Below are 23,972 nucleotides of genomic sequence, written 5' to 3'. Positions count from 1 at the left end.
CTATTTATGGTTTACAGGTGATAGAAATGAACCGCCAGTAATAATGCATAGTTTGTGTTTGAGATCTGGGGTAAACCAGTGTGGAAATAGTGTTTTTGGTCAATACCGAGATGTCGCTACAGGAGAATGGAAGGGACCTGCGGAACTAAAAATGACGGGGCAAGGACATGCTTGCGTTTTTGCAGATACCCGTGTTAGATGGATTCCGAGTCGCTGGGTGAGGCCCTGGCAAGGGGATCTTAAGAATAAAGAAGTACAGGATCCGGTTGAAGTAGAGGATCAGGTTAAAGTAGAGGATCAGGTTTGATTTCTTATGTTTTACAGGGCATGGGTCAATATCAATGGTAGCCTTATGTCCTGAGGCACTTCAACGACACCAGCATCGACTGAACTTGGTCTTGACCCCATGTGAACGCAGCTGCCCAGCTCAGAACAGATCAAGAAAATCGACACAGCTTGTAGAGAGCGTGGTCTGAACTGTCAGCCTTGGGTTTTCATACATTGCACGTGGTGTGACAAGAAGACTTGGAGAGTCGCGCGTGCATGTGATCGAGATAGTCTGTTTAAATGTCACTCATGTAATGATCGGGTTGTGTTTTGTTCTGAAGCGAGCGAGTTGTCTGACTTTCTAGGTGTGTTAGCATATTGGTAATGTGCTGTTAATATGGAAAGACAAGCGTGAATACTTTGAGAACAACAGTAGTTTTCTTGAGGTTTTAAGCTACATTAAGGACCTTGGGTGAAGGGTTTTTAGCAGAAATTAGTTTCAGGCTTTTAAGACGCTTAGCTTTGCAGTGTATTAATCAGAATAATAAGATAGTTGACAGGATTTGTAGAATTAGAATAAACGTTCCTCGAAGCTTGCAGGTGCATTGGAGCAGCTGGGAAAAGGAGGTAAAATGATGGCAACACCCCAGACGTAGAGCACAGCTATGTTGATTTGTTTTCCACCAGGTAGTGAGGGGATTTTTGACATTTTACCCAGAACGAATATTTGGGTAACATGGGCAAATTCAGCTGGGGTAACAGATTTTTGTCTGAGCTTGCAACAAGCAGATAACCCTTTTTGAACCTGTGTGATTGGTATGCCTTTGCAGGAGAATGAAACCGACTTGGATGGGTATTGGAATCCACGGAGCGTAAACCTGGCTAACAGAGAAAGCGGTTCTTGTTTAAGCCCCAACAGCAGATATGTTTGGCCCTCTATGCGTGGCGCAGCTTGGCAGAAAGCGGTCATTGAAAATTTAAATCAATTACATCAGTTACCTTTACAGGAGTTAGACTTATTGGCTAGCATTGTGCCTGTCCAATATGATAATGTTACTGCAACCGCAATGCCAGGTTGTAAAAGCATGTCACCACAGCTCCAACCAGTGAATGGTACAGGAGTGATCTGGTTTGATAAACCGCGGCATAGTTGGTTTACAAGGCAAGGGGAGCAGGGCCGGTATGTACGTTATCTAAATGTCACAGGGCATTCTCTTTGGAGTGACTTGAGAGCCGGAAGGTTACATGTAAGCACCACAGGGGGTTTTAAACTTCCTCCAGGAGTGTTTCTGGTTTGTGGAGATAGAGCATGGCCCCGTATTCCCATGCGACCTGTTGGTGTGCCTTGTTACCTTGGACGGTTAACGTTGTTTGCTCCTCACATGAAAGATTTATTCAATGTCAGTAGGGATCATGGGATACCTATTTGAACTTTTGATGATACATGTAACGACAATGTACAGCTGCCATCAGTAGCACTGCTATAGCCACATCTATTTTTCTTCCAGGAGGAATGGCAGCCATGAATGCAAAAAATATACATAGCTTAGCATGCTGGGGTCAGAAACAATTTAATTTGACTTCATGAATGGTAAGTGAGCTACTTACTGATGTAGAGGGTGTTAGGCATACTACTTTGAAGAATCGAGCTGCCATAGATTTTTTATTGTTAGCACACGGACATGGTTGTGAAGATTTTGAAAGGGATGTGTTGTTCCAGTTTGTCTGATCACTCAAAAAGCATAACTCAGCAATTAGCAACACTGCACGACAATATGAAGCATGTTACTGAAGGACATGATCCTTTTTCTGACCGGCTCAATAGCCTCGGGCTAAGGGGATGGTTGCAGATTGTAGTTAAAGGAGCATTGGTAGTGGTAATAGTGTTCTTGATTTTGATATTGTTACTTCCTTGTTTGTTTCAATGTTTGCAACGCATAATGAATGGGTTAATTAAACAGATGTCCAGAATGGGGTCTGGATTGCTCAAAAACAAAAAGGGGGATTTCTGGAGTGGCTGGAAGAAAACGGGCATATTATGAGCAACCCAGACCGAATAACTTGGTTGTAATAACAGGCCGCAGCTCTAACAAGCTGCAGGTGTTGTGAAGGACATGTGCAAGGCCAAGGGAGACAAAGAAACTGTGTATTCACAGAGAGATAAGAGAGTTGGACAGAAAGATCAGAAAAAAAAGGTTACCTGCACAAGGGGGGAGCAGCGTGTTGGCACCGCACTGGGACCAACAACTTGGGAGGTGGGAGCGTGTGAACAAGTAGTATAACCGATCACCTTTTACATAACAAAGCGTGCGTAGTGTGAGTATTTTTAACTGTAGAGTATAAATTGGTGTGAGTCTATTAATAACGTGGCACTAACTTGATCACATTGGTCATATAAGTTGTGTCTGAGCCTTCTGCATCAACAAGTGGCACCCGAACAGGGACCCTCTTGTCCATGCTTGGCTGGAGCACAGAGGTGGACAAGAGGGGGCAGAAGAAGCTGGCCGTAGCAGGTGCTGCCCCATTGCATGGGAAGATGCGTGCGCACAGCCGTTGGAATCTTGCCCCGATCAGGTGAGCGGTCGGGGAGGAGATGGGGTCCACGCTGAGCAAAGAGGAAGCAGCAGTGGTGAAGCTCCTCCAACATATCCTCTCTCAGAGAGGGTTATCTTGTGATGAGGGAAGCCTGAAGAGGTTGCTGTCGTGGGCTCGGCAGCGTGGATTAATCCGATCCGTGAGTGCAGGCTTTGAACTAGACACTTAGGAAAAGGTTGGCGCAGCACTGTGGGAGGACATTAGCTCAGGCTCTAAAGGCAGGGGGAAGCTCTCCACAGTGTGGAGGCTGATCCCAGAGACTCTGTGCGGCGAATGAAGAGACGGGACGCAGCTTGATGCAAGCAAATGTCAATTTATTCTACAGAAGCACGAGTTTTTATACACTTTCAGAAGCTGCGCGTTTTAAACTAATTGGTTCTTGAAGCTAAGCCTTGCATACTAGGCAATCCCTGACTGGTGGTTAACTACCAGCAATCAACAGCAAGGTGTTACCTTTCCTTGGCGCCAAGCTTGGTGCCATCCGTCTCCCACTCCCCTGTGCTCTGCAAACATGCCTCATCATGTTAATTGTTGTCTAGACAAGCTCGAGCACATTCCCCTCAGCTAACTGATTGCCGCGCATGGTCCTAGTTTCCAGACCGCTCCTGCAACTCTGAAAGAGATGAAAGCAGAATGACAAACTACCACATCTGCTTTTGCTGCCCTGTCGGCAGAAGTTGAAGGCGCTAGAGCAAAAGACTCTGCTACTGCTATGACATTCTCGGGAGCCTCGTTCCCAAAAGCCAAAAGAAAGGACAGGGATGCATGGTGTGTAGCAGCAGTGCGGCTAAAGCGCCAAGAGCCAAAGGAAATGAATCTGCCACCGCTTGAATCTCCCGGTCCATGTTGGAGAGAGAAATACCCGGAACGCGTGCATAACGTCTCGACAGAGGACAGCTTCTATCCACCTCTGCCTCTGTCCACGCCTCCATCACCCCAATCGGCATCTGCAGAACATCACTGTGGTTTGGAGAATGTACAGCTGCAAGATCTCATGAAAAAATTGGAGCAACTTGAGACATGGATGCTAGAATTGGCACAGCCTGCTCCTATAGCACTGCCACTATCTCCCTTCTCTATTAATCCTTTTTCACAGGGTGGAGGAGGGGAGAGTGGCTCTGGGGAGACATTAGCAGCGGGACCGTTACCACCGCTGGTTCCAATGGGAGGCATGGGGGGTAATTGTAATCCAACACGTCGATGGTGGGGAGTCATTTGGGATGCAATTATAGAGGGGCAATTTGGGCCGCTGGCCTTTCCTGTGATAGTAACACCACAGGGTAACGAGTGGGAACCTTTAGACTGGAAAGTAATCAAAGAAGCGGAATTAGCAGTAACACAATATGGGTTTAAATCTCCATATACTAACTCAATAATTCAGCATATTTTCACAGCAAATTTATTAACTCCATATGATGTGCGTATGGCTGCACAAGCTTTGTTAACGGCTTGTCAGCAGATACAGTTTTTTCAACGCTGGCAGGCAGCGAGTCATGCTGCTGCGGCCACGCCACGTCAGCAGGGGGATCCGCTGTTTGGAGTGAATGCCCAAATGCTTTACAGGTGCCAGCCCCTTCGCTAACCCTGAGTGGCAAGTGGGATTCCAACCCAAGGTGTTACGATTAATGCAGGAACTAGCTCTGAAAACGATTTTTGCCCTCCATGATGACAAAATAGCACCAGCATTTACGGGGATAGAACAGGGACCTATAGAATCTTACCCAAAATTTATAGACAGACTGCATGCCGCTCTCATGATTAATCCTGATCTGAATGAGGATATGAAAGCAAAGTTTCTTGATATGCTTGCTTATGATAATGCTAATGAGAAAACTAAGAAAGCTTTAAGCCTCCTGCCGTGTGGGTCATCAGCTGTCCAGCTGTTGGAGGTGGCAGAAAGAATGATTGATCAGGAAAAAACTGCCTTTATGGCTGCCGCGGTAGGAGCTGCAGTGAAGCCGCTTGTGCAAGGTAAAAATAATAACGGGAGGCAAGCTAGGAGATGTTTTAATTGTGGCAGGATGGGACATATTAAATCTTTTGGAATCTGTATCTCACAGAGTGTGTGCTGGCTCTATCCCAGAGAGGGACCAAAGTCTGTTTGGGGAAAGCCCTGAGTCACTTGGTCTGGCCTTGCTCTGTGCAGGAGGTTGATCAAGAAACCTGCCCAGTTCCCCACCAGCCTGAATGGTGGTGTCCTTCCTTCCCATTCCTGTTTTTCAGTTAGGCAAAGCCCTCGCATGTTCCCTGAGCACTGAAGGAACTCACACTAGGTGCAGGGCTGCCTCATAGGTGCCCACAATCAGCCCTGAGCCCATCCTTTCCCTGATACAAGTTCTTCTCTGGTACTCTCCTAATATCCTGCAAAAAAACCTCAAAAACACCCTAGCCTGTCAGTCCTTTCCCCCTTGGCCATGCTTTTCTTGTTTTATATCCTGTCCTGGTACTTCGGAGATGTTTACTGTGGGAATTGTCAACCTGAGGTAGAAACTCCATGTAGTGCATCGTGGTCTCCCGTTCCTCTTGTTCTGATGGTGTTTGAAGCACTTGCCCACAGACTAGAAGTGCTGATGTGTTGGGGTTTCAGTCCAGAAGATGGATCACAACTGTGGTCATAACAACGAACTGGAAAACAATACAAGAACATGTCTCCTGGTCTGAAGCTACCCGCCACTGGAGCAAGATAACCTGGCTCGAGAGGGCGGAGACTGGCGGCAGTCCATGGACCAGAGGAGGAGCAAGGTGTGTTGCTTGGCATAAAAAGATGCCTTCTTAGCAACTGAACTTTGGAGATCTTCCCCACCAAGGATCACGACGACTGGAAGGACCAGCGGGATGCTGCCTGGACCTGGGACCATAGGGACACCTTGGACCCGTGGTGGTAGCTGTAATCCTCTTTCCTTTTCTTTTTACTTTTTCTTTTATTCACTTTCTGTCTTTCTACCTATCGCACGCCGCTTTACGGGCAAGCAATAAAATTGTGCTGTTGGATTGAAGCATAACCCCTTGGCGTGGTCACCTTGATTTTTTGTGCTTTGAGATCATAGTTAGCGAACCATCACGAGTCCACTGAGTGGACCGTGACATTAAACTGGTGTCACGGACAGGATCCTGAGAGACAGAGGGGTGCAGGTTGTGTGTGGTTTGTAACAGGGGAAGGACGTTTCATTCTAGCCGCACCTGGCCCTACACCCACCTGGGTGAGAGGTCTCCAGAAAGCAAGGGGGGTGACTCGAATTTCCCACACACCACACATACCTAGGCCTTAGCACTCCAAACTCCGATTGAGGGCTCTGTCTGTTGGGATCAAGCTAAAAGAACTCGAAGTGCAAAAGGGGGAAAGTGCTATAGAGGGGGGTTGCCCTCGTGTTAAGAGTATTTGTCTGCTCTGCTCGGGAAAGTGAAGGGACAACCTTGTAGTAACTATAAGCTGCTTTCCTGAAGCAGATTTTTGGTCCCTTCAACCATTTGGGAAAGAGAAGGGCGACACAGCAGTGGCTGTGTGTTTGCAACTAAGTCTAGCCTCCCCTAAGTGGGTTTGGTCCCTTCGTAGTAACAATGGCCGAAAAAGCTGATAAACAAAATCCTTTGTTAATGAAAGATCGGGACATGTTTTACACATTTCTGGCAAAGTATGGGGCTCGGCCCTCTGTACCCGGAGGAGATTGGGCTCGAGATAATTGGGCAAACTTGCAGAATGTCGTGGACCAAGTGACATCCTTACAGGCGGAAGCTAAGGTTAGATCAGCTAAGGGCAAATCTATAGTCTGTGCCATTTTAGGAGCTAGCCTGGTCGCAGCAATTGAAGATCGCCTTAGAAAATGTAGCAATGAAAACAAAATTATAGAATCCCTTGAAAATTTGGTGAAAGTTCTGCAAAAAATGAATTATGACTTAGAACAACAATTAGAGAAAGAAAGGGAAGAAAATTATGACTTAGAACAACAATTAGAGAAAGAAAGGGAAGAAAATTATGACTTAGAACAACAATTAGAGAAGGAAAGGGAAGAAAACCACTTGTTAAAAACCACCCTGAAGGCAGCATGCTCTAAATACACTGAAGTCCTGAGTGAAATGGAGCCGGAAGTAGAGGAAAAGGGTATTCGACTAATTAACCCATTATACTCTCAGAAGGAGTTGGTGGGGGCGAGAAAACGTTTTGTGGACAACCCTCAAGTGAGACCCTTAATTAAAGCAAAATACACTTATCTGAATGAGGATGAGGATGATCCCCACATTACAACCAAAGAGATACCATATACTGCCACGGAGCTAGCCAAACTGAGCAGAGAGTATGGACGTCTTCCTAAAGAGTCCGAAACAGAGTATGTGTGGCACATATCCCTAACTGGGGGAGATGAAATAGAGGATGTGGGAGCAACCCAACAGAACATAATTTCACATTTGGAAAATTTGGGTTTGCAGATCCCTTCAGAAAAGGTCCAAAAGCCCTCGCAGGAAGCGAATTTCTTAGGAATCTGGTGGAAAGGGGGAATGACATGCATCCCACCAGATACCCTTGCTTCCTTAGAACAGATCAAAATGCCTGAGTCGAAAAAGGATCGGCAACATGTCTTCGGATTATTGGTGTTCTGGAGAAAACACATCCCGGACTTTTCTATCATTGCCAGACCTCTTTATGATTTGCTAAGAAAAGGGGTCAAATGGGAATGGACTGCTTCTCAGGAAGAGGCTATGCAATTGTTAATTTTTGAAGCAACAGCACACCAAGCTCTTGGCCCTATCCACCCTACAGGCCCCTTCCAGGTGGAGTGGGGGTTTGCTTTATCAGGACTGTCAGTTCACATATGGCAGCGGGGCCCTGAGGGTCCAACCCGGCCTGTGGGATTTTACTCCCGTGGCTTTAGGGATGCTGAGAAAAGATACACTGTTTGGGAGAAAGGTTTGTTTGTGGTTAGCTTGGCTCTCATAGAAGTAGGAAAAATCGTATGACAGCAACGCATTATATTGAGAGGCCCATTTAAAGTTATAAAAGCAGTCACTACTGGGACCCCTCCCCCTGACGGGGTGGCCCAGAAAGCCTCAGTACGAAAGTGGTATGCTGAGATTGAGCACTACTGTAACACTTTCTCTGTATCTGAAGGAGTTTTTAAAAACCTAGCTACACAAGAAGTAGCGAGCCTGGACGAGGGCCAAGATAAACCTGCCTCAGTCATGCAGGTGGCCCCTCCTTTTCCCTGTGAACAGTCAGTTAGTGCTTGGTTTACTGATGCTTCTGCCAAACGAGAAGGAAAAGTGTGGAAATTCCGAGCAGTAGCGCTCCATACCTCTTCTGATGAGCAAATTATAGCGGAGGGAGAGGGTAGTGCACAAGCTGGTGAATTAATTGCAGTATGGAGCGTTTTTCAACATGAAGCACAAACTGCTTCTCCTGTTTACATTTATACTGATCCTTATGCTGTGTTTAAGGGATGTACCGAATGGCTTCCTTTCTGGGAGCAAAACGAATGGCAGGTTAATAAGATTCCAGTGTGGCAAAAGGAAAAATGGCAAGACATCTCAAGTATTGCTAGCCAAGGGAACTTTGCTGTAGGTTGGGTAGCTTCCCATCAGATAGATGGGGGGTCAGCAGGAGAATGGAATAACCGGGCTGATGAGTTAGCAAGGCTAGCTCCTGTACAGAAGGACCAGACTGTAGAAGACTGGGAACGCCTGTTAGAATGGTTGCATGTAAAACGCAAACACACAGGAGCTAAAGATCTGTATCATGAAGCCCCTTGCCTGAGGCTGGCCCGTCACCAGAGATATGTGTAAAACCTGTATATCAGCCTGCAAACAATGTCGAAGACGACTTGAAAAGCACCCTTTAGAGGATGACCCTCTGCATTTGAGGGAGGGTAAAGGCTTGTGGGATGCCTGGCAGGTGGATTTTATTGGCCCCTTTAAGAGATCGGGAGGAAAACTTTTTGTGCTGGTGGGAGTGGAAATAACATCAGGACTAGTCCAAGTAGAAGCCTTTAACAGGGCTACGGGGGAGAACACGGTGAAAGCGCTGCATGAATGGTTTGGAACTTTTCCAAAGCCACAAGAAATACAATCTGATAACGGTTCTCACTTTACTGCCAGAATTGTACAGGACTGGGCACGAAGCAAAGGGATTAAATGGGTATTTCATACCCCGTATTATCCGCAAGCTAATGGAACTGTAGAAAGGACCAATGGTCTCTTAAAACGACTTTTGAAACCTCATGAGGGAAATTGGGATGTCCACTTGTGGGAAGCTGTTAAAGCTGTAAATGATAGAAGGGGGGTAAACGGATGCCCCAAAATAACCGCTTTTTGCCCAACGGCTCCTTCCTTGATTCCTTCATTAAAGGGACCAAATGATTTAAAGAACCCAGCTCACTTCTCAGGACAACCCATTCTGGTGGCACTTCCTACTGTGGGAAACGTACCACTGGTACTGAAAACCCCACTGCATGCATGTGCTTGGGAAGCCTTTGATGCCCTGGGAAAGGCACATAAGAGAAACACCCGCTGGATAATCCCATCATTTTGACTCTTTTTTGCCTCAGGGAGGCAAGCTCTGTTGTTTTATTTTTACAGGAGAACTCTGAGGGACACTGAGAACATGAACTATAAATAGATGAAAATTCATAGCCCTAAATTTTAAAATGACTAATAGTAAAATTGGACTGGTACTACTTGTTTGTGTTTTCCCACTTACGCATAACCAAAAGGGTGCTGAATGGCCTTGGTCTAAATCTATTGGCGGGTATACTGCTTTTACAGGGCAGTATCCAAAGAATCACTTTCTAAATTTGGCCACTGTAGTACTGTATGATGATAAGGCCTATTCCCCACTTGAATGGGAGTGGGATAGGAAAGACTGGATCAGAACTCTAACTGGAATAATTGGAGAAAAGGTTATGGTAGGATGCAGAAAAGTGGAAGGACTTCTCTATGTAAAGGCCTCTTTAATTACCGTCTCTGGCAATCTTTTGGATCCAAATTTAACAACCAGGATTCACCCCGGTATTTCAGCAAAACTTTGTCATGCTGCTGAGTGCGAATGTGATAAGCGAGAATCCCTTATTATGTGCTGTCGCCAAAAGCACGTCGGCAATTATACCACCCTTGATCCATGTACCAACAACGTTAAGATCTCTAAGTCTTGTAAAAATGACAAGACTGACTGTTGGTATAGCCTCACCTTGACGAGACCTGTCTATGTGGTGTGTAGTTGGCGAAGCAATCCGGCAAACCGATCAGATCTATTGAGTCTGACCTTCAAATTCAAAATAAATGCTGTAACTAAAACCCCAGTGATGCTTGTTGCAATAGTCACACACCATGGCATGGACACGACCCTCACGCTGAATGACAAAAATAAAGTTTTACCCCCTTTTATGGTGGCTCAGGGTGACAACATCTCCATACGATGCAGATTAATTACTGAATCCCTTATTGTGCCAACAAACAGCTATGAAATTGAACCCCATGGTTCTATTTTGTCATGTAAAAACCAAAGCCAAGAGTGCTGACTGGATTTGACTGCAATGCAGTACCCCTATAAGATTATGTGTGGCATAAACAACACGGAATACTGGGGGGAACTCAGAATAGATGTCATTACACCTACCACTCAACCAATGGCTGTACCCAATCCAAAACTTTTTGAAATTGGACCATATATAGTCAGAAATACAGGTCAACAACAAAAGTTGTTTAATCCAAAATGGTCTCTTAAACGAGTTGAGTTGTTGATGCAAGTTAATGTTTCAGATATTCAGCCAGCCTGCTCTCCTTTCCTAAAACCCTCTTATGAGGGAGGGATAACCTGGCTGCGGAGACAGACACCTTTGGGAAACGGACTCGGAGAGACCTCACTGGTGTTTTGGGAACAGGATTGGGGTTTCTGAATGGCATTGACTCAGAGATATTAATGACCAAATCGGCAACTACAGCTAATGATCTGGCAGGATTGCAACAACCTTTGCAATCTTCCCTATTGGCTCTGGGAACTAACCAGTGGCAGTTAACAGATGTGTTACCAAAATGGGAAAAGGTGAATACGGAAGATCACAAATTGATTGTAGATACACTTGGCATAATCCAAAATAACCTTTCTCTGGCTCTTAGTTGTATCCAGGCTCAATTATGGATACAATCAGTGGCTGCCTCGATTATTAGAGAAGGTGAAGGAGGCACTTTTCCCACTGAAATTCGGAAAGTAGTCTGGGACCGTGCCACCGATTTTGAGAGGAAACTCCAATCCTGGTGGAATTTGGTAAACTTTACTTATAACCCCACCACAAACAATGCCACCGCTTTTGTACTGACAATGTCACATGCGTCAATAAATGTAATCTACCCCATTATTGCCTTAGGATTGAACCAGAAGGGAACCACACTCTATCCTTTCGAGCACAGAGTATGGGCCCAAAAGGTGGATGAGAAATGGCAAACTGTAGATTTGGAACCTTGTACCATGCAGGAACAACAAGGATTTGTCTGTGAAGGCAACACAATCAGAGCTCAGGACATTTGTTTAGACACTACACAGAGAATCTGCCATTTTGAGATTCGTCCTGACGATAACCCTGAAACAGTGCTTGTATATGTTGGCAAGGGTTGTGCATGTTTGAGAACTGATTGTAATTCTGTATCTGTAGATACGGTGATTGTAGATACTAAGAATCATTCCAATTCTTGCGTTTGCAATTTTATGAACATCACTGGATGTGACTTCTCCTATTTAGCCCCAGGCACATCCCACCAGCTCTTGAAATCTAATTATACACTAATTCACGATTTGCAGCCTGTATCCATTGGAATGAATCTCACCTTGGTAAAACAACTGTTACAGCATCAAGACTTGATCAAGATTCTGGCAAAGGTTAGAGAAAACGGACAGAAAACCTTGATAACTGTCCATCACAATGTGGAAGAAATACACCGTGTCTTGAGAAGAGTGAGAAAAGATGCAGAACACGGATGGTGGGACACACTTTTCGGATGGTCACCGACTGCTACTGGCATCTTGAGCAAGTTGTGTCACCCTATTGTCATCCTTTTGATATTGGTCTTGATTGGTCTTGTTTTGTCAATGATATTGTATGTCTTAAATTGGAGAATGGTAAAGCAATTGACGTATCTGACATCTGTAATCAATGCACGTATCTTGTTGAATATCCCTTCCAATGTGGACATCCCTAAATCTACTGACACAAGGAAAATTGTATAAGACCTAAACAGATTTATGTTTAGTCATTTTTATGAATACCATTTGATTGTTTTGAACTGTTTGAAAGAAAGAGGATTATTTTCCCCTTCTTTTCCTGTCTGTCATTTTCTTTTCCCCTTTTCTTTCCCTGCCCTTTTTTACCCCTCTCAGAGGATTATATTGCTGCCACGTGGTCCTGATAACAATGTTGAGCCACGGGGTGGTGTAAGAGTCGGTCTAAAGAGAACAATATGGTCTCAACATTGCCAACAGAGACCTGGAGATGGAATGTGGTCCTCATGGACACCAAGACACAAAGACCCTGGGAAAGAGAACTGCACGGTACGAGGAGTACTATGCCGCTCCCTGCAACCTGGGACTGAAAGGAACAACTACACCCTGGGAAGGAGAACTGCACGGTACGAGGAGTACTATGCCATCCCCTCCCACCTGGGATTGAATAAGGCCGCATAACAGCTGTCCAGAAGATGGATCACAACTGTGGTCATAACAAGGATCACGACGATCGGAAGGACCGGCGGCGGGACACTGCCTGGACCTGGGACCATAGGGACGCCTTAGACCCGTAGCGGTAGCTATAATGCTCTTTCCTTTTCTTTTTACTTTTCCTTTTATTCACTTTCTGTCTTTCTACCTATCGCACGCCGCTTTACGGGCAAACAATAAAATTGTGCTGTTTGATTGAAGCATAACCCCTTGGCGTGGTCGCCTTGATTTTTTGTGCTTCGAGATCGTGGTTAATGAACCATCACGAGTCCACTGAGTGGACCGTGACTTGTGGTTTCATCTAGAAATTCTATGAAAAAACACCCTCTCATCTCCTCCAGGTTCAACAGGCAAGGTGACAGGTTAGATCCCATCAGCACCCATCTACCTGGATGCCTCCAGGCAGAGAACCAGGCACTGATCATGTATGTCAGAGACTGATGATCCAGCTGATTTAATAAATATCTACTTCTCTACTCATGCAGGCCCGAAATATCCTAATGTGGCACCAGAATATTGTGGAAGAGGGTTTTGAAAGCTATGCTCCCTTCCACTGAAAGACGACCACTGCTCTGTCTAAGTCGAGCAATCCTGTCCTTTCCTCACAGAAAGCAGAGAGGATGTCCAGGCACAATCTCTCCTGGTCAACCCACTCACCTCATTCATACACCTTGAAATATTACACTAGTGGTCAGTCTCTGGGAATTTTACTTCCCCTGCTCAACCCTTGGCCATGCGTGCCATGGGTGGGTGCTGCCAGCCCTGCGAGAGCTCTCCCCGTCTCCATGGCCTTTCCCAGAGGATGGAGAGTGGCCTCCCTGTGACAGCAGCCTGCTTGCTCAGCCCCCTGGGATACCGCCCCTCTGCTCCCACGGACCGCTCAAGGTTGCCGGAGGTCAAGGCACTTGATCCCCTCCCACTGCTGCTGCTTCTCCTCCAGAGTCCTGCCTGCAGCCACAGAGGCCTGGGAGAAGTGGCCGGGGAAGGCAGAGGAGAAGAGGGCAGAGACAACCTCAGCTGTACCCACACCTGCCCTTGCTCAAGTCAGCAGCGGCCACACAGTATCTCTGTGTCTTCTGTGACTGCTCCTGAAGGAGGGAACACTCCTTCGGGTGCCCTGGAATTGCCTCACCGGTCTAAACCGCGTGGTGGATGCCTGGGCTGTTGGAGGCTGCTGTCCTTGCCGAGCAGCTGTGCTGAGCTCTGCCACCTGCCTTGGCACTTGGTTCCCTCAGTGTCACAGCTCTGTCTGCAACAGGACGGGCTGCAGCTGCCTCTGCGTGGGCGCCTGGCTGAGGGCACTGCTGCACATCTGGGCTGAAGCCCCCCAGCTGTGGCACCAGCCCAGCTCTGCCTGGCCATAAGGCAACCTGGTACCAAGTGTCCCCGAGCCCGGGGGTGCAAAGGCTTTGCTTCAGAGCAGAGACATGGCCTGGGCAAAGGAGAGCTGAGTCTTGAGCCCTCGGACTGTGCAATGAAGTGCTGAAATGGGCTCTGCAGGGCTTACTGAAGCACTGAAGACATCCTCCCTGCCCCTGCCTGCAGAACCACCAGACACACACATGCACACACACTCTTTTAGGAGTACTTGGATCCTTTGCTGCAGTTTTCCTGGTGTCCTCTCTAGTAATGGGTTAACAAAAGTTGATACTCCTGCAGAAAACTTTTTCTAGTAAGGGAATTGCCACTGCTGGAAATAAGTGTGTCCCCCCAGGAGAGGCAAGGCCCGTGAGGGATTGCCTCATCCTGCTGCCCAGCAGGTTCCCCTGCAGCCCCAGGGACACCTGGAGGGAGCCCAGAGGGGCAGAGGAGGGAGGCAGGGAGAGCTCAAAAGCAGCCCTTGGTGGGGGGCTGCTGAGAGCTCCCTGCTGGAGAAATCTGCAGAGCCCTGGAGCCGGTAAGTGTGTGGCTGCAGGGCAATGCCTCTGCAGTTCCTAGCCGGGTCTGCAGCAGCTGGGGCCCCCCCAGCCTGTGGGACCGTGTGGGAGCCTTTTGCTGTGGAGGAGGCCAGTGTGCTGCAGAGCAGGGCTTCCCTGCTGCAGCGTGGGAGGGCCAGGGCATGTGGGCTGCCTTGTGCCAGGGCCGGCTGCAGGGCTGTGAAGGTGGCTGTGCAGGCAGGGGTGCCCAGGGCTGTCCTTGCCAGCAGGGTCCCTGCAGCCCAGGGGGCTGTGTGCTGGGGCAGGGGCTCTGCCGCCTGCCAGGGGCAGCTCTCAGCCTGCTGGGGGCTCCCGACAGCTCTGGGGGCGTATGGACCGACCCCTGATAGGGAAGGATCTCTCTGCTGTTGAGAGTGTGCCGCAAGGGTGAGCGCTGCTTACAAGTATAGGTTACCCTCAGAATATGTCTGGATGAGACTTTTCGTATCAAAGGTCAGCGCAGGGATTGCTATGATAAATCCAGGGCTCTCCTCAATCTGTGTTTTCAGTTTTCTGTTGTTGGGGGCAGGAGAGGGGAGGCAGAAATGTTAATGGAGATCTCGAGTTTGAAGATGTCCCTGAGACTGCCAGCTGTAACTCTGAGTGATGAGGAGTTCTGCCAGGAGCCTCCTGAAGTGCCCTCAGCCACTCCTCCGCCTATGAACAGCAGCAGCAGCACCTTTGCTGGAGCCATCAGGGTCGTTCTGAGCTGCCCTTTTCCCCCTGCGGGCAGGACCCTGTGCCCAGCCAGTGCCCTTCAGACAGGCACGTTTGTGCGGGGCCAGTGCACAGAGGCAGAGATGTGGTCTGTGAGCACTGACAGGGAAAGACCTGGCACAGGGAGATACGTCCCACAAGGAAAGTCTCCTGACATCCAGGGTATTGCAAGGACTGATAGGAAACTTCAGACAGAATTGTTGTGGAAGGGAGAATCAGAAAGCTCTCTCTGACCATGTGCAGTGCAGACCCCTTTCTCTGAGGCATCCCCCTGGCCTGCTCTCCCCCCAGCAAAGCCTCTGCCCTCAGGGCTGGGGGTCCCGAGGCGTGAGCCACCCCCTCTGCAGCCAGAGCTCCAGCAGAGCCGCGGTGCAGCTCTGCAGCCACGTGCCCCGGTCCCTCTGCAGAGCACAGGGGCTGAGAGCAGCTGCCCGGCAATGTTGGTGTGTGGGATGTGGCGAGCAGAGCTGGGCAAGGGCAACGCTGCCCTCAGTGCCTGGCTCGCTCGCCCTGGACACTCTTACCTAGACCATCAGTGCAATTTTACTTCTTTCTCTGCCGTTTTGGGTTAGTTTTATTCTCTAGCTCTTGCTGTCAGGCTCTCTGGGAATGGGTGTTTCAGCTGCAGAGTCACACTCTGACCTTGTGGGTCCTCTCCTGCAGGTGTGTCCATGGGAACAAGTGTCCCAGCTTTCCTCTCAGCTGTGGGGCTGTGGGCAATGCCCTATGTGGGGCTGGGCAAGGGGCTGGTTCTCCCTGAACCTGATGCTCTTGTTAGGGCACTTGGCTACCTCCTTGAAGTTCCCTTCCAAGCAGCAAGTTGCCCTCCAGAGTGGAAACCTGTCCCCTTGCACCCATTAGTGATCTGAAAGCCCCACATAGAAGCGTAGAGTTTCTGTGATGGAGAAAACACTGTTGGGGTGGGTGAAATGAGCTGTGTATCCTTTGCTGTGGGTGGGATGCTGAGTTCTGATGAAAGTCTACAACCTTTACTGGTCTGTGGTGGGTCAGTCCGTTCTCAGCAGTGCCTTGTGGTATTTCAGGGTAACATGGGAGTGTGGCCACCATTCATCTCAGGAAGGTGCAAGCCCATAGAAACTGGGAACCAGAAGGACAGACCACCTCCCCTCACTGGGCACTCACCCACAGGCAATCCTCTTGCCTCACAGACCTCACTGTGTTCCCCCGGAGGGCAGCAAAAATGCTCTGCTTTTCTGACATCTGGAAATACTCAACAGGAGAGATGGGGGGGAGCTGTGAAAAAAACTAAAGCTCTCTTACAGTGCCTTCACCCTTCCCGTTCCTTAGCACTGGCGCTGCAGACGCTGACCAGCCCTTCTGCGTTGGCACTGGTTTCAGAGGACAAAGTTAAACACCAGGACTGGTCCCTGCCCCCACCCACTGCTGCAGAGTGGGGCTGGCTGGTCAAGAGCCCGTGGGCAGATGCCCTGCTCTTCATCACCCACACGGCCAGCACCAAGCAGGGCTGCAGCCACACAGCTGCAGGAAGGTCTCCGAGAAAAGAGAGGGATGTCTGTGTGTGACGGGGGGATGGTCTGTGGGAAATGGCTTTGATTTTGCTTGCAGAAGTCTCCCCTAAATTATCACTGTCTTTTTCTCCTGTGACAGGACCATATGCCCAGAGGCAGCACATGTCCAACAGCAGCTCCATCACCCAGTTCCTCCTCCTGGCATTGGCAGACACGCAGGAGCTGCAGCTCTTGCACTTCTGGCTCTCCCTGGGCATCTACCTGGCTGCCCTCATGGCCAATGGCCTCATCATCATCACAGTAGTGTGCGACCACCACCTGCACACCCCCATGTACTTCTTCCTCCTCAACCTCTCCCTCCTCGACCTAGGCTCCATCTCCACCACTCTCCCCAAAGCCATGACCAACTCCCTCTGGGACACCAGGGACATCTCCTACTCAGGATGTGCTGCACAGCTCTTCCTGATTGTCTTTTTCCTTTCAGCGGAGTGTTCTCTCCTCACCGTCATGGCCTATGACCGCTACGTGGCCATCTGCCAGCCCCTGCACTACGGGACCCTGCTGGGCAGCAGAGCTTGTGTCCACATGGCAGCAGCTGCCTGGGCCAGTGGGTTTCTCTATGCTGCGCTGCACACGGCCAATACACTGTCACTGCCGCTCTGCCACGGCAATGCCCTGGGACAGGTCTTCTGTGAAATCCCACAGATCCTCAAGCTCTCCTGCTCACACACCTACCTCAGGGAAGTGGGGCTAATTGTGGCTGGTGCTTCTTTATTATTTGGCTGTTTTGTTTTTATTGTTCTGTCTTACATGCAGATCTTCAGGGCTGTGCTGAGGATCCCCTCTGAGCAGGGATGGCACAAAGCCTTTTCCACGTGCCTCCCTCACCTGGCCGTGGTCTCCCTCTTTGTCAGCACTGCCACGTTTGCCTACCTGAAACCCCGCTCTATCTCCTCCCCATCCCTGGACCTGGTGGTGGCAGTTCTGTACTCGGTGGTGCCTCCAGCAGTGAACCCCCTCATCTACAGCATGAGGAACCAGGAGCTGAAGGGTGCAATGTGCAAACTGATAGCTGGATGTTCTTCTAAAGCATTAAAATGATGAATAGCATTTATAATGTAGTTCATCACAGACCCTGACTCTCTTCTGAATTTTTTGTAGTTACTTGTGGTATTTCAGTTCTGATAAAGTTGTCATCCCCATTCTAATTCCTTCTGTGATTTTCTTTTCTGAAGGTGCCCTGCTCTCTCCTCATCTAACAAAGCCAAAGGGCCATTAGGAAACTATATTTTGGCTGGGATTCTTCCTTCCAAGGCCTTTCTGGAGCTGCAGGGACAGTTCCTCTGTCCACAGACGGAGGGGAAAAGGTTCCTGGCATGGCAGCAGTACCAGGGAACACCAGCCCTTGGCTCTCAAGTGCTGTCCTTCTTCCACTTCCACACTCTCCTTCTGACCCCATGCCTTGGTGTAAGGCCTGAGGGCTCTGGCAGCTTGGTCACCGCCGTGCTGCGTGGCAGTCCTGTGAGCGCAGGCAGGGGCAGGCAACCGGCACTCTGTGACGGTGCTGACCTCCATAAAATGCTATGGATTTGTGGAGACCACCTGAATGCAGCACTGCAACGTGCTTCCTTGAACCGAGGTCCCCGTGCCCGTTGCTCATGACGAGGGCCATCTCCGAGAGGTGCCGAGCAGGGCGCGACACCCCCGAGCTGAGGTGCTGCCAGCCTCTGGCAGGGGCAGCAGGAGGCCAGGCAGTCACTGTGCCTGCTGCAGTGCTCTGCCTCCGCATGTGCCAGGGACGGGCTCGTGCCTCTGAGCACCCCTGTGTGCGTGAGGCTGGGGTACAACCACGCCAGCAGTGCATGAGGCCAGCTGAGTTGGGGACACCTCCCAGGGCCCGGCCGTTCCTGTGTGTGACTGCAGGAACAAAGGCCACTGTCCCAGGGAGATTCATCTCACCCACCTTGGGCAGGCTCATTGCAAGGGCCTCGGTCTGATCACGGCACCCTTTCTGGATGGTGCCCTCAAATGTGTCCGAGCAATCAGGGAGGTTCTGGGGTCCTGGCAAAAGGCAGACATCCAGCCTTTGTTCAGGAAAAGCAAGAAGGACAATTGGGAGAAATACAGGCTGGTCATCCTCACCTTAGTGTCTGGGGAAATGACGGTGGAAATATTCCTGCAGCCATTTCCAGGTAATTGTGGGACATCAAAGGGCTTGCTGCACCCATACATATTGAGGCAAGAAGGGGATGGTTTGTACCTGGACCTTTGCAAGGGTTTTGACTTTTTCTCCTGCACTTTCTGTATAGGCAGATGGGTGACTTCGGGAGTGAAGAAATGGAGGATACTGTGGGGGGAAGTTGGCTGGGGGCTTGTGGCTATGTCTCGAGCTAGCTCAACAGCGTCAGGGAGCGAAACCCGACCTTGGGAGAGAGACACAGTTATGCTTGTTGGAAGGAAGCCATGGGAGCAAGAGGAGAAACTTGAAGATAGAGAGTGGTCTGCAGAGCTTGTGGCCTTGTAGATAAAGGGAGTTGCTGAGCTGCTGTGTCTGTAATAAAAAAAGAGCCCAGAGTGGAAAATTGCTGAGCACAATTACAGGCTGACACGTCAGCCCCCTGCAAAGGTATAAAAGGCTTGCTTGATTATTGATTAATAAAGTGTCTTCGAGGTGTCTTCAAGTGTCTTTGTGCCTTCGATCCTCTCCCAGAGTCGGTGCATCATACGCCACAGGGGCTCAAGACCAAATGTCACCAGTGGTCAAGTCCTCCTGGTGGCCACTGACTAGTGGCATCTTCCAGTGCAAGCAGTTGGGCCAACTGTGTTGAATGTCTTTATTGTCTCCCAGTACAAGTTGACAAAGTGGCTTTTCAGACCCTCCTGTGGATGATGCCAAAGTGGGCAGAGCCCTTGAGCGATGCCATCCAGTTCACCCTGCCTTGAGCAGGACAGCTGGACAAGGGCATTTACAGGGGCCTCTCCCAACCTGAGATATTCTAGGACTCATTGACTCACTTCCATGGAGAGCTCTGTTGGGATGGGATAGCAGGGGTAAGAAGGGAAAACAGAGGCGCAGAAGCAGAGACAAAACATGGTCCAGTAGAAACAAAGCAGTTCCTCTGGGGAATGTTCTCTCAGCCAAATGGTAGGTAGGAAATCCATGAGATAAATTGGCTGACAGAAGCTTCCCTTTATCTGCTGGGTGCCGGGCCACGGGGAGGGTGACGGCTGAGGACGGTATCTCGTGGTGAGTTGTGTCTCAGGGACTCACATTCCAGCAGGAAGCCAATGGCTGTGACGGGGGCAGTGAGGCCAGTTCTGCCTGCGGAGGGGACAGGCCACCAGCAGCAATGTGCCTGGGAAAGGGGCGGTGAGGTCACCTCTGCCTGACACAGCGCGTAGGGCAGCCCCTGACTCATGGCTGGGACACGTGCTGTTAAGCTCCATCTGCCCGTGTCTCGGGCAGGCCAGCAGAACCAAGGGGCTTCTTTCTTGCTTGTCACGTCGCTGCTGCCTGAGAACATGACAGCACCGCAGCAGGCACACCGCTTGCTCGTGTCTATGCGAGAAGCTGAAAGGCTCGCAGCCTTGGAAGAGCGTGATGAGGCCGTGGCATGGTCAGGGGAAAGGCCACAAGGAGGGTGACGGGTCGGGATGCCCGCCTGAAGGGTGGTTTCCCAGGTGGTGGAGCTTTCCTTGGAGGTAGGGAAGAGCAGGAGGGAGAAGCACTGCCACCCAGTGCAGCTGGGAAAGTGGAGACTGGAGGTCAGGAGGAGGAAATGTCACTCAGGGGCTTGTGCTGTGGGGGGAGACGTCGTCCAGAAGGAGTATGAGATCAGTCCATGTCTGTGTGTTTGCAGGCACAGCGTGTGAGGGTGGGCAGACATCAGTGCATGTGTGGCAAGGGCAGGGTGAGAGCAAGGTGGGGAAGCCAGATGGGTGCCTGCGGCCTGCCGGGGAAAAGCAGCAGCCGTGGGACAGCGTAGGACAACGTGAGACAGAAGGCAAAGGGCACGGGGAAGGCTGGAAGTCACCAAGAGAACCCAAGGGTTGTCCCCTTGCGTACGGCCATTGCCTGTGCCGTACAGAGTGCAGTTTATGGCACCTGCAGTGTCCTTGGCCATCTCTTCCTTTCCTGTGGATCTCTTTGTCACTGCCTTCCCCAGTTCAGCAGCCCCTCGCCAAGGAATAAACCACCCAGCAGAAGAGTGAAACCCAGTGGGTCTCTCTGTAAGGGGTGGTTGATTCTGCCTGTATCTCCGCAGGTAAGTTGTTCCCCACCGACTGTTCTCCAGTGTCTCAGTCAGTCATATCAGGAAAAATCCCTCCCCGTGTACATCTACCCGACCACCTTGGTGGTAATGCTTTTTGTGCTACAGGGCACATATCCAGCACCACCCAGTGCCCAGTGGAACGTTCCAGTACCTACTGCTAGGTAGTTCTGACAGCTTCATGAAATGCATTGAGCAATCACAGTGTGGGTAGGGCCCCACAAAGACCAGAGTTCCATTTTGGTGTGTCTCGGCTTCATTTTAGTAACACACTTCACACTGAGTGTGGATTCAGTGTTGTCCAGGTCTGGAGGTCAGTCTCGTTCCAATGAGTGTATTTTGGTCTTAGCCACAGTTACTCCCACGAGTCCCCAATGGGATGGGGATACCAGCTACAGGCATTCCTGCATGAGGACATTTAGGGAAATGGGTACCTACCCAACAATCACTCCTCCTAACAGCATTTATCGATTCTTCAACAATTTTCAAATGAGTATTCCATGTCCATGACTCCTCCTGATCCCACCCAAGCTGAGGATTTAGCATACCACATCACAGGCCAAATTCTATACATCTGTAAAACATGTTTCAACATATATCTACAAAGGAGAGACAAGTAGCAGGCTCCAGCCTCCCTGTAGACAGCCCAGTCTTATCTGGGGTCGCATTTCAGTCATTCACTTATATGCTGAATGGCAATAATGCAAGATACCGAACCTAGAACTTCATGATTCTGGAGGTAGTTTCAAGCATAAAGGTTTTTCTTGCTTGACAGTCCATTCTGGTGATGTGGCTGCTTAAACCCTGCTATGGCACGTCCATGGAGTGACTCCTTCAGGCTTGACAGCAGCGTAGGAGCTGAGCAAAATCTGGAAAGGTCCTTTCACTTCTCTTCAGAGGTTCATCCAACCACGTTCTAAGATACACACAATCTCCGGGTCGGTAGTGATGTACAGGCACGTCCAGGGACAGATCTGCGCTCACAGTGACGTACCTCTGGAGAGAGGACAGGACCTTTCATAGAGACTGAACATGCTCTTTTAAGCCATGTTTCCCTTCTATTATTTTGGGATTCACTCCCCTTTCTGTCACCTGGCAAGGTTTACCATGTATCCTTTCCAAAGGACTAAGTCTCTCCTTCCGTTTACGCTGGATCCTGTATCTGTAGCAATGCTGAGGGAAAAGCATCTGACTGCTCTCTCTGAGGTTCTTGTCAGATTTTACTCATCTGTCTTTTCAGGCTTTGCTTCATTCTTTCTACTTTCCCGCTTGATTGAGGTCTCCATGGAGTGTGGAGATCCCATTTTACCCCTCCTAGTTTAGCTAAAAGGTGAAGGGCTTCTACTACCAAGTGTCGACCCCTACCCAAAGAAAGTCCTATGGGTACCCCAATCTCAGCATAATCTCTGAACTTACACTTACGATATTTCTTATTGGTGCGACAAGGGAAAGCTTCCAGCCAGCCTGAAAAAGCATCTGCCATTACTAAAAGGTACGGATACCCATTTTGCTGCAGTAACTTGGAAAAAGTCTAATTGCCAGTAATCCCCTGGGCTTTGTCAGCCCTGGGAAAGATCATTGGGCTAGGTGAGGTTATTCTTCAGGTACAACTCAGGCTTCTTCACTCTGCTTTTTGTTTTCCCAGTCATGGTACATTTAGAACTTGCCCTTTCAAGGCTTCTACCAAACTCTCAATTCCCCAGAGAGTTTCATGGTGCTTCCTTTTAACCAATTCACAGATAATTTCCTCTGTAAATGTTAGTTGATGCGAAGGAGTCACCCGCCATCCATGATTTGGGGTTGCCTTCAGTATATTAGCCAACTGATTGTTTTCAATGGCCTCATCATCACTGCCATAGTGTGCGACCACCACCTGCACACCCCCATGTACTTCTTCCTCCTCAACCTCTCCCTCCTCGACCTGGGCTCCATATCCACTATTGTCCCCAAAGCCATGGCCAACTCCCTCTGGGACACCAGGGACATCTCCTACCCAGGATGTGCTGCACAGCTCTTCCTGATTGTCTTTTTCCTTTCAGCGGAGTGTTCTCTCCTCACCGCCATGGCCTATGACCGCTACGTGGCCATCTGCCAGCCCCTGCACTACGGGACCCTGCTGGGCAGCAGAGCTTGTGTCCACATGGCAGCAGCTGCCTGGGCCAGTGGGTTTCTCTGTGCTGCGCTGCACACGGCCAATACACTGTCACTGCCGCTCTGCCAAGGCAATGCCCTGGGACAGTTCTTCTGTGAAATCCCACAGATCCTCAAGCTCTCCTGCTCACACACCTACCTCAGGGAAGTGGGGCTTCTAGTGATTAGTTCCTGTTTAGTCTGTGGATGTTTTGTTTTCATTGTTTTGTCCTATGTGCAGATCTTCAGGGCTGTGCTGAGCATCCCCTCTGAGCAGGGACGGCACAAAGCCTTTTCCACGTGCCTCCCTCACCTGGCCGTGGTCTCCCTCTTTCTCAGCACTGCCATATTTGCCCACCTGAAACCCCCCTCCATCTCCTCCCCATCGCTGGACCTGGTGGTGGCAGTTCTGTACTCGGTGGTGCCTCCAGCAGTGAACCCCCTCATCTACAGCATGAGGAACCAGGAGCTGAAGGACGCACTGAAGAAGCTGATGCAGTCAGGTGTCTCTCAGAAGCAACAAATTATCCATGTCCCTTCACAAGGCATTTCCACTTCATTTCTGGAAACTCCAGTGCGTTTAGCATTCTATTTGTGACAATCCTGTTTTTCAAGAAATGTCTGAATCTCTTGCACGTGGGAACCCAGCCTGTCTGACCTGGTGTTCTTTGTACATGTGCGTGGGTGGACAATTAACCTTGACACCTGGCTCACATCTCTGTAATAAAAGGAGGATTTCTCAGTTCCAATGTTTGGACTTTTGGCACTAATTCCAAACAAAGCACAGGAACAAGCTGCAGGAATTGTTTCCTGAACAACGTCTCTGATCTTGGGTTCTCCATGGCTCAGGGGAGGAGGGCATGGGGCAAGGCGTTAGGGCATGGGCCTGTGT

General features: G+C 49.5%; 1 protein-coding gene across 1 annotated transcript; it reads left to right on the top strand.

Annotated features, from left to right (window-relative positions):
• Positions 1 to 16,841: 16,841 nt before the first annotated feature.
• LOC129783451 (olfactory receptor 14C36-like) lies at positions 16,842 to 23,678 on the top strand. Its single transcript, XM_055793415.1, has 2 exons — positions 16,842 to 17,442; positions 23,263 to 23,678. Exons 1-2 carry the CDS (start codon positions 16,842 to 16,844, stop codon positions 23,676 to 23,678), a joined length of 1,017 nt encoding a protein of 338 aa, XP_055649390.1.
• Positions 23,679 to 23,972: the final 294 nt, after the last annotated feature.

Source organism: Falco peregrinus, unplaced genomic scaffold (genome assembly GCF_023634155.1).
Source record: "Falco peregrinus isolate bFalPer1 unplaced genomic scaffold, bFalPer1.pri scaffold_42, whole genome shotgun sequence".
Taxonomy (NCBI): domain Eukaryota; kingdom Metazoa; phylum Chordata; class Aves; order Falconiformes; family Falconidae; genus Falco; species Falco peregrinus.
The sequence above is the reverse complement of the archived record's forward strand: the minus strand, read 5'-3'. Positions and strand labels throughout refer to the sequence as shown.

Bases quoted from the DNA above. Each gene is read 5' to 3' on its own strand.
- LOC129783451 (XM_055793415.1), top strand. From the start codon at position 16,842: ATGTCCAACAGCAGCTCCATCACCCAGTTCCTCCTCCTGGCATTGGCA. The intron at 17,443-23,262 runs GTGCTTCTTTAT...TGGGGCTTCTAG, and splicing joins AGTGGGGCTAATTGTGGCTG to TGATTAGTTCCTGTTTAGTC.